This window comes from Solea solea, chromosome 15, assembly GCF_958295425.1.
Source record: "Solea solea chromosome 15, fSolSol10.1, whole genome shotgun sequence".
NCBI lineage: Eukaryota > Metazoa > Chordata > Actinopteri > Pleuronectiformes > Soleidae > Solea > Solea solea.
The window spans coordinates 19,094,618-19,105,369 of NC_081148.1; the positions used below are offsets into that span (position 1 = coordinate 19,094,618).

At 39.9% G+C, this 10,752-nt stretch overlaps 1 protein-coding gene across 1 annotated transcript; it reads left to right on the forward strand.

The window, feature by feature from the left end:
• Positions 1-1,434: 1,434 nt before the first annotated feature.
• pyroxd2 (pyridine nucleotide-disulphide oxidoreductase domain 2) lies at positions 1,435-10,653 on the forward strand. The gene is made up of 16 exons (XM_058652404.1): positions 1,435-1,589; positions 3,306-3,325; positions 3,428-3,521; positions 3,880-3,953; positions 4,287-4,442; positions 4,627-4,780; positions 4,865-4,926; positions 5,010-5,107; positions 5,201-5,342; positions 6,054-6,188; positions 6,269-6,341; positions 7,122-7,275; positions 8,393-8,544; positions 8,819-8,925; positions 9,947-10,067; positions 10,294-10,653. The coding sequence occupies exons 1-16, from the start codon at positions 1,466-1,468 to the stop codon at positions 10,359-10,361; spliced, it is 1,734 nt and encodes a 577-aa protein (XP_058508387.1). The 5' UTR covers positions 1,435-1,465; the 3' UTR covers positions 10,362-10,653.
• Positions 10,654-10,752: the final 99 nt, after the last annotated feature.

A 10,752-nucleotide genomic window follows, 5' to 3' on the forward strand; every position in this document is an offset into this window, starting at 1 on the left:
CATGGAAAACGTTTTCATATGCAAACCTTTTTTTATTTATTTATTTACTACTTGAATTATTCAGAAAGAGTATGGAAATGACTATTACCCAACTGTGATATTGATATATAATTAGATATATAAGATATATAATTCCTAAACTGATTTCCCACCTCTCAAGCTGTTGCAGTATTAAGATATATCTATATCTAGTATATATCCATGTAATATAAAATGTGTTCATGCTGCAAATATAACGTGAATTGAAACACATAAAGGTGCACATTTAAAAGTGGTAAGAAAAACAAAACACAAACCTGGTTCCAATGGAGCAAGTGTGCCACCTAATGGATCACTATATAATGACAAGCACTGTCAAACAATGTGGATGACTGACATTTACTGACAGTAAAATGTTGGCCTTTTTTCCCCAGAAAGATGGAGGTATAAAGTGGTATAAATGGACTAATAAATAAAATAGCTCTATACATTTGTAGAATCTATAACCTTTCCTCTATCATGCTCTTTTTACAAATGGTTACTGATTGGGATTTTTCCCCTTTTTTATTGATTTATTTCAATTTTATCTCATGGATGTTTTGGATGTGCAGTGCGAGACGACAAAGTTCTGCTGCATGACTGGAACACAACATACTCCACAGTACCCTATTTTAAAAGGGCACCTACTGCGCACTGTTGGGGCAGGCACCACTAGTACAGCTAAGGCAGGCATGTCCAGTGGTGTGTTTCCACCATGTGGAACGGTTCAATTCAGTACAGTATGTATTTTTTGCGTTTCTATTAGGAATAGAACCAAAATAACTGTCCCCAATTTTTCGGTACCCTTCCCTTGGGGTACCCAGAGTCATGGTACGGTACATGTGGAGCTAGACCCACAACAGTCAGCTGAGATATGTGTCACTCCCTTCAACGCCCGCAGTCTATTCTCATACAAAGCTTGATGTCTTGTTGAGACCAACGGCCACAAACCGAGCAAAAAAACAACAACTATACTGCTCTGTTGTTGTCGTTGTTGTTGTTCGCTGTGATACAGTCACACTATGTATCTCGCTGATGCAGAGCGAACTGAACTGTACCATGATGGAAACACACCACAGTACCTGGGGCCAAAGCAGCCTGGCCCTGGGGACCCCGTAGCAGGACCTTGGCCCTGTAGTGCTGTGTCGTTGAAGAAAATCTCTATGTTATTGAGTTTTGATAGTGATAATGATAATAAAATTCTAACTCTATTGTAGGTCGGTGTGATTTTATTTTTTATCTGATGCAAGATGCAGCTGGTCCGGCCCCCACAGATTTTTCTTTGACCTAATCCGGCTCGGCGTGTCCTGAAAATATTTCACAATAAAAGCCTTTTTTGAAAATTGAACGGCTCCAAGGAACCGAGCGAGTGCTTTTATGTTGAAACACATTCGACACATATTGGCATTAACTGTGGTTAAACGTGTTGTTCATTGCAGGAGTAGATATGGCTGCAGCGATGTGGACTCGTCGAGGACGAAGCTCTGTGACCTCAGTGGGGAAAGTGATTCGGTCCAAATCCAGTCACAGCGCTGTAAAATCTCAGTATGACGCGCTGGTTATCGGAGGAGGTGAGCTTGGAGTCAATCTGCGATAAAAAAAATGCAACGCAATTATTTATTTATTTTTGCACTTATGTTGATACAAAGTTTCAGCTAAGTTTGCGTGTTAAGAGTAGGACCTGAAATCTGATCGTGTGTTTGAGCCCGGAATAAAATGACCCTGGGACCACGGTGTAAACATCACTAATGTAGATTATAATCTTTGTTGACAAATTGTTTAGTCATTTGTAAACACACTGTAACTGCGTGATATATGATCTACTGAGTTCATGTGGATGTTTTACGGAACTTGGAATGGATAGCCCACTGTATTATTACAGTGGAATATCTGCTGTATTATTTAATTTAATATCTCAAACTTCTTTTTGGTTTGTCTGTGTTTGCCATGCAAAACAAAAAGCTCCTCCCGTCGTGTGGAAGTTTGTTATTTTCTATTTCAATTATTTTGCATCACCTGCACCATTTTTGTATTTTACTTATATTTTCTTGCGAGTACACAATGGTAAGGGGACCACAGCTTTAGAAACTGTGTATAACTTCATTGACTATATTTAGTTTATACTGCTGCTTCTGTAAAGTTGAGTGGACACAGATCACAAAGAACTTCAATACTGCTAATAATGTTGCATTGTTACTCAGCACATGGCAATAAAGAATCTTGAATCTTAAGGTTTGTGCTTCAAGCGTCTTAGGGGACAAAAAAAAGCAAATGTCTGCAACTCATAGGCTCATCTTTATGGTTTGAGTCATATATAGTAACTGTATTCACATGCAACTCAGCAGAAAATGGAAAGAATAGAAGGTTGTCCACAACTGGGTAAATCCACCCCAAGTGATATAATGTTGTGCTTCAGATTAAAGCTGCTCTGTTACCAAATTGGGCAATGTTATCAGAGTCTAAAGATGGTCTATGTGTGTTTGATCTAGTTGTCTTTATTTCTTAGATGAAGTCAGGCATGAAATAATGTTTTTGAATATTTGAAAAACAATTATTTCTGGTTCAGATGAGTATATTCACTGCACACTGTGATGGTCAGCATGTAGAATAAGGATTTTACTGTTACATCAAGGCAGCTGATGTAGAAGTCAGGAAAAACAGGAACATTTATAGACTGGTGGTGGTCTTTCTGGGGTAAATTTATCTAATATTACTCATAGGTATGTGTCACCAATCTATTCACTATATTCAGTTTACCCGTTGAGGGTCACAGGAGCCAATCCCAGCTGACATTAGGCAAGACATATGTATACACCGGATGGGTGGAGGTGTCTGTCAATGCATTATAATAGTCTTAGAACAAAGACCATATAGCCCTGCAGAGAAGCAGAAACACAACTTCTTCCACTCAAGCCCTGCAAAGAATAAGACTTTAAGGGAAATACTTACTTCAAAAGTGTCACATTTAGGGTGCGTGGACTTTGCATGAATTTTGAAATGAGATTCCTCCACGTTTATGATGCAAAACTCACAGGTTCATGCTCAGTATGTCATAACCACACCCTGAAATAATGGAATAGCTATAATGTCCTGAATTTACATCCTTAGCTGTTACTCAATACTTTGCTTTGAATGAACTTTACTAGTACAAGGGACTGCACTTATAGTAATGCACAATACATTGTAATTTTCTGGATGAGACAACATCTGCAGCTTTCACGTGGTGTTCAAGAATGATTCATGAGAATGAACATGGGGCATTAACGCATTTTTGTTTTCTATTGCAGGACACAATGGACTTGTGGCAGTGAGTTCATGAACTTCTTTCACCAGCAATAATCCAATGTGTAGTAGTACAGGGTAAAGGTGATACATAGGTGTGTGTGTGTGTGTGTGTGTGTGTGTGTAGGCTGCCTATCTTCAGAAGGGGGGGCTAAAGACAGCGGTACTGGAGCGCAGACATGTGCTAGGAGGAGCAGCTGTTACAGAAGAGATCTTCCCTGGTAGAGTCAGAAGAGTAATGGAGAAAATCTGGCTGTCAAGTGGTCGATTCAACCAAATTTAATATTCAAAACAACAACAAAGAAAACAAAGTTCTTGCTTACACCTTACATATACTGAAAACTGGACTTTATTTTTAGTTCATTAACAGCCCCGTTAGATATCGGTGTCTGATTATTTCGAGTAACAGAGACACTCAAACATATCAGGGCTTGATACCCAAAAGAGAATTTAGATTTTTATGTAATTTGGATTAACCAACACTTCAATGGCATGAATATACAGAACTTGGCAAATGTGTGTTTTTCTTTCCTGTTGGCCATATAGTTTTTTAAAGTGTCATAACACTCTTTGGTGCAGGTTTCCACTTTTCCAGGTGTTCCTACTTGCTCAGTTTGTTACGACCCCGCATATCTGCAGACCTGGAGCTCAAGGTGAATACAGATGACACAGAAGAGTGGTGTTCATGTATAACTACAGTTTTTTTTTTTCTTCTTCATTTTTTATTGTTAATGCACTATTTTATGCACTATTACTATTTTAACATTGTAAAATAACTGCCAGCTATTGAAAGTTATTCTGGAAAAATGGGCAAAAGCACTTAGTTACAGGATCATATTCTGGCCTCTAAAGGATTCTAAAATAAGCAAAAAAGTTTATAAGCATAAAACATTTTGAGGCTTAGGTGTTAAAGGGTTAAAGTGACTTCTTTCATGGCTCGACATTTTTCAATTTTCATGGTTTTGATTTTTATGTATTTGATACAGAAACATGGGCTGAAGGTGTATATGAGAGACCCATATAGTTTCACTCCCATGTTAGAGGAGGGTGTGAATGGTGCTCCACCAAGGTCTCTCACCCTGGGCTCAGATTTGACCATGAACCAAAAGGAGATAGGCAAGTTCTCACAGAAGGATGCTAAGGTGATATAAGTATTATTATACATTTGTAAATGATTGTTGTTTTATAATTCAAGCCATTGTCACAGCTGTATGAACTTAATTATATTCTTCTTCTTCACCCTTATTTGTATTGTATTATTTACCATTAACCATTAATCATTTTTGTCCATTAAACCCCACCCCGATGCCTCTGACTTGTACCCAGTCTTTTCAAGATTTCGCTGCACACCTGAACAAAATAGTAGAAGCCATTCACCCTCTCTTGGACGCTCCTCCTGTTGACATCCTAGGCATCACTGCTGGATCACTGAGGAAGAGGCTGGGTGCAGCGACAACACTGCTGCCCGTCATCAAATGTGGTGCGTTTTTAATTCTGGCATGTGGCGACGACAAATCTCTGCAGCTGCTGAGTCATGTGTTATGTTGTGTTGATGAACTTATAGGTCTGCAGCTGGGCAGAAACATTCCAGCCTTTTATGAGGTTCTGACTGCACCAGCAACGAAGGTATAATATGTCATTGGTGGCACAAAGTTTGGCATTGTTTTTTTTTAATTTTGCTGCACTGTGACTAACTCCTGTTTTCACAGATCCTCAATCAGTGGTTTGAGTCGGAGCCATTGAAAGCAACACTGGCTACTGATGCTGTGATAGGTGTCATGACTAGTTCAAATAACACCGGCAGTGGGTGAGACACATGTTAAACACTCACAATTACATTTAATATTGCATAGCCTTAAATAATGACTCCTAAATCAACATTTATGGTCTTGACTTGAAGGTATGTGCTCTTACACCATGTGATGGGAGAGCTGGAGAAGGCGAAAGGAGCATGGGGTTATGTGGAGGGAGGAATGGGAAGCGTGTCTCAGGCGATTGCTCGTGCTGCTCAGTCCTATGGTGCAGAGATATTCACAGAGAAGGCAGGTTATTATTGTTTGATTAGTTAAGTTGATGTGTACTGCATATACAGTTAGAGCTGTCAAGGGATTCCTTTTTTCTTCATCACGATTAATCACAGAAGTTCAATAGTTACTAGGGATGCACGATATTGGACTTTTTATCAGGAGTGCTTGGGCCTATAACTGATACCGATATATGCACGTTTTTCCCTGTGCCGAACTGCAGAGGTCATTTAGTCTCTTCTGTAGTGAAATTAACATATTTTTCACATTCACATTGTTTCACACGTAGATAATACATTTTCTTCATTGACCAAACCGTGTGCCAGCATAGAAGTCAGGGAGGTTTGCCGATATCAGATGACACATTTTAAAGCCTAATATCCGCTGATACTGATATCATGCTGACAATATCCTGCATCCCTAATTGTTCCTTAATAATGACATGTTTAAAAGTTTACTGTTGTGCATTTCACAACAGTTTTGAAGTCCATACTTAAAATGTAAAGTAACTCTAACCAGTGTAACTCGATATGGAATCAAATGGATGCAAAGGAAGTTATTTCATGACTTTAAGAGAAGTGCAACAAGCCTGAAGTAATACAATGTCTACTTCAGCAATGTTACACAACACAGGCAGTGATACAGTTTGTGCTGTGTTCGCCCCATAATTATCCCCGGTTGATACGTTAACACTGACAGTCGTACATATAAAATGTGTTTCCTTGGCAGGATGTGGGACACGTCCTGCTTGGTTCAGATGGTGCTGCCAGAGGGGTGGTGCTGAAGGATGGCACGGAGATACACAGTAAAGTTGTTTTATCAAATGCGACGCCACATGTCACCTTTAAGAACCTAACGCCACAGGTAAAAGAGAAATTTTAACGGGACACTTCAACGTGGTATCAGTTTATATGGTTTATTCTGACTCTCTGTTTTCATTGTAGGCTGCACTTTCTCCAGAGTTTATCAAAGCCGTTGACCAGATAGACTACACATCACCTGTTACCAAGATCAACGGTGAATCTGTCAATGCTTACTTTTTCTTTCTTCTCATATGTGTCTGTATGTGTGTTACTACTCCTGCCTTGGAGGAAGACAATGCTTAGGGTCATAAGAAGCCTCCAAAGAAGCAGGCCTTTCTGTAAGGTTTACTTTGGAATCTGCAAACAGGCTCAGGACAAAGACAAACAGCATGAAAGAATGAATGCGCAAATAAGCAAATAACCCTTTAACTGACTTCAGTTAAGCATTACCCTAGAAATAACTGAGTTTCTAAATAGCACGAAGTTGCATATTTCTCACAGTGATCCTGTCAACCGTCCAGTGAAAATGTTCAGGTGCGGCATGTGAATGAAAGAGACAGCACTGTCCCCAATACAAGTCAGTGACACGTCAAATCGATTTTTAACACATCAAATTGATATTGTTCCTCAGCACCCACTGAGCAACAACAGCTGTGGGACCACATTAAGTGTGTGATGAGTTATGTAATGTTTGAGGGATGAGCTATTCATTAACAGATACTGTGGGTTATTACAGTGTTACATTAAGTCACTCCTGAAAACACACATTTCAAAGTTTGGGATATTGTTATATTGTGTAAAGCACAAATCTGTGTGTTGCCATGTGTAGCTCTGGCTCTTTTAATTACACTGTAAGCATTTCCGTGCCTCTGTTTTGTTGGAACTGAAATGAATGTGAATGTGTATCGTATCATAAAACTGTACCAAAACAGAAATTCATCATCCGAAATGCAAACACTGACTCTGTTGTTCTTGTTCTTTGTTGTGTTGACAGTGGCTGTGGACAAGCTACCAAACTTCCTTGCGTCTCCCACGGCAGACAATAACCCCGGACCTCACCATCAGTCCTCCATTCATCTTAACTGCGAAAGCACAGAAGTGCTGGAGACGGCATACAGACAGGCCATGAATGGACGTCCCTCTGACAGGTTCATATACCTCCACACTCCTTGCATTTGTGCATTCAAATATTTAAAAAAGATTAAACTAATGTTATATACTTTGTTGAGTGTATTGTACTCCAACACTCCAAATCCATAGAAATGCATATTTCTATTCAAGGTAATGGACTGTTTCTTCTTGGTCGCCTTTTAATAACTCATCTCTGCTTTAACAGCAGGGTTAAACCCCTTAAAATAAGGAAATATTCGGCAATACTACTTAACCAGTGTGTTGTCTTTTGTTTTTCCTTTGATTGTAACTAACTGATCACCATTCACTGCACATTCTGCTGCCAAAGCTCTCCCTCTAAAGCAAATGATCCCTGGCATCATCAAACTGGGTTTTTTTGAGAGACCCCTAGTGGCAGAAATGACATAAACCACATACCGTTGAAGTTCTTACAAAGTAACATCAATATACAGTATACAAACAACACAACAGGAAGACAAATATACTGGATGTTCTAGATATACAAGCTTCAGTTAAAGCTGTAGCAGCTGAGTATGTATAGGTGTCGGCACAGCAGCCAAACTGCCTGGGGTCCAGCATCTGCTTTCCTCATTATACTGTATGTGAATGGAAAACCACTCTTTTTTTTCTTTTTTTTTTTTTTTTTCAGATATTCCCAGAATTTGTGTTTATTACAACAGGACAAAGAGATAGATGCTTGTTCCAGCAGATTAGAGGTTAACCTTGCATCTGTAGTGCACCTTAAAATGTCTCTTTTATAATATAAATAACGCTGTATGTCGCCGTATCAATGTATGTCCACACATATGCTCGAAAACAAATGATTACATTTAGTCTTCAAAATACTATGTCTTCATTTTTTTTCCTGAAGTGTCTGTATATCAGTTAATGACCATTTTGACGGGTCACAGTAAGAACAGTACAATGGCTGAGTTCCATTTAGCTGCCTCAGCCTTCTGGCTCACTGACACACTGCCCTGACGTAAAGGTTATTATTTTTTTTTTACCAATAACACTAGTACTTTTCCTGATAAATCATGCAAAAATGGACTATGTCTGTTTACTTGTAGCGTGCTGATCATGTGAGACAACTGTATCCAACTCATTCACTCACCACCACCTCTACCCCTGCAGACCTATGGTGGAGATGACCATCCCCTCTGTGCTGGATCCTACTTTGGCTCCCCCTGGCTGCCATGTTGTGTCACTGTTCACCCAATTTACCCCCTTCTACATAGAAGGCCGGGAGTGGACGGCCAAGGACCGAGAGAGTTTTGCAGACACTGGTTAGACACACCCTGTCATGAACACAACTCCAACTGTACTCAGATTGTCCGTTGCTACATCTTTTATTTTTCAGTCTCACACGTGCTGACCTGCTGTTCCTACAGCTGATCTGAAACATGTGTTTTTAATGATGTGATCATGGAGTTAGAAGGGAATGTGAGAAAGGAAGGAGTCATCCAAACAGTGATGACCTAGATCTGTCATGTTTGTGCGTATAACACTTTTTACTCTCACTGATTAATCTGATAAAGAATGTGCCTGTCTTTTTTTTAGTATTTGACTGGGTGGAGAAATACGCCCCTGGGTTTAAAAGGTCGGTGGTGGGAAGAGACATCTTGACTCCGCCTGACCTGGAGAGGATCTTTGGGCTCACTGGAGGGGTATTTGTACACATTATTGCCAAACTGAGTTTGTATACTGACACACGGCTGATTTCTGTTCACTGGATGATTTGTGTCTTCTGTAACATTCGCTAGCCATTCACTGTACACTCAGGCACCCACTTCCTGTGTTAGCTGTTAATGGTTAAATACATTTTAACCACATCCTAGGAGTTAGAATCAAAGATCACATCAACTGTGTAAAGTGACACTATCTCCCTAGGTGGTGTTTGCTTTCATTTTTGTTTAGTTCTTTCCTCATGTGGAAGTGACAGTTTCTCTTTCTCATAACTACACAATGGGTCCTTTTGACGGGGCACAGCAGGAAAATCACAGGTTCAAATAATCGAATGAATGATGGCTGGTTCCCATTTTGCTTCAGCCAGTCATTTAGATTCCGGCATTGGATAAAAATAATGATTGTGTTTGGTCGACCGAAACTGGACTTTTTGAATATCTGGAGCCTAAATCAAATTTCACAAAGTCAGACTAACACACAGATAATACAATGGGGGGTCAAATTACTATCGCACATAGTGTACATGTTCAGTCGGGCTTGCTCTGGCCCAGGTGCTCCACAGTTGCCACCCCCAGCATTGCCCTGGAAATAATAGCAGAGGGCGGTACACATAAGAATACGTGGGAAAAATATGGCAAATACCTTTATTGGACAAAGACGAAGAGACTGAGTTTATGCTCTTTCAGCTCAAAGGACATGATATTTTAAAGATAATGGATTGTAGAAAGACTCAGAATGGTGCTCAACATGCTAACAACTATATCACCTCCTGGGACAATGACCAGTCCAGTTAAACGACATAGTTGAGCAGCAACCATAGCTTGACCTCACTGTGTATGGAAAGTAGTGGATGCTGGTTCACTGTCGCACTGTCCTGACTTACATGAGCTAAAGAGAACAGTAACACCTGTGCTTTTCCTGATAAAACATGACAAAATGGCTGCCGTTCAAAGGCCCCATTGTTTTAAAGAAGAGTAAACATTTCTGGTCTTGTCTTTGCAGAATATCTTTCATGGATCAATGTCACTGGATCAGCTCTACCTAGCACGACCTTTGCCCTTTCTCTCAGACTACCGCTCACCAATAAAAGGCCTTTATCTGTGTGGCAGTGGATGTCATCCAGGTTTGCTTCTAATGTTCAATCCTAAGAAGAATCCTAGTATAGTATAGTACAGAGTACAGTTTATGAACTTTTGGATGAAATTGTATCCTCACTGCTGCTGACAAAGAACCTAAGTCACTAGTTGATGTCAGGTGGCCAAGTAAGGCTGCCTCTCATGTTCCCACTGCACAGAATCAGATTAACTAATTTCTGTCAATTTCAATACCTCTATTCAATGTTTGCTTAGGTGGCGGCGTGATGGGCACTCCTGGAATGAATGCAGCGAGAGCGGTCATTGCCGACCTTAAAACGTAGCTGAAAACACCTGACATCGGTGCACGACCCCTTCAAGGCCCAACCTCTCCACAACCCAAGTCATCGTGACTGTGACTGATTCTGTCAGATATTTGACTTCATGAAGTGTCCTTAAATGTGGATTAAGAGTGTCGAGCTGTGATTAAGGGCTTTCAACTGTAGAGTGCAGCAGTACACCTCTCAAAGTACATTCTGCTGAAAATGATCATCAGAAGAAGAAAAAGAAGGGGAAGAAGAAAAAAACTGAACTTTTTTTTTACTTTTTATGAATAAATTCAAGTGATGTCAAGCAGATGTGTCTCATTTTCTGTGAATTGTACTTAATGGTTTCTGGTGTGTTCATTGCACTGGAACTTTGTAATTGAAGCAGCTAAATTGAATCCTGTCATTA

What these genes read in the sequence shown, in the direction of transcription:
- pyroxd2 (XM_058652404.1), top strand. Translation starts at nt 1,466, where the DNA reads ATGGCTGCAGCGATGTGGACTCGTCGAGGACGAAGCTCTGTGACCTCA. An exon ending in CTGCAGACCTGGAGCTCAAG is followed by an intron (nt 3,954 to 4,286) that starts GTGAATACAGAT and finishes TATTTGATACAG; the next exon opens with AAACATGGGCTGAAGGTGTA. An exon ending in GCTGCCCGTCATCAAATGTG is followed by an intron (nt 4,781 to 4,864) that starts GTGCGTTTTTAA and finishes ATGAACTTATAG; the next exon opens with GTCTGCAGCTGGGCAGAAAC.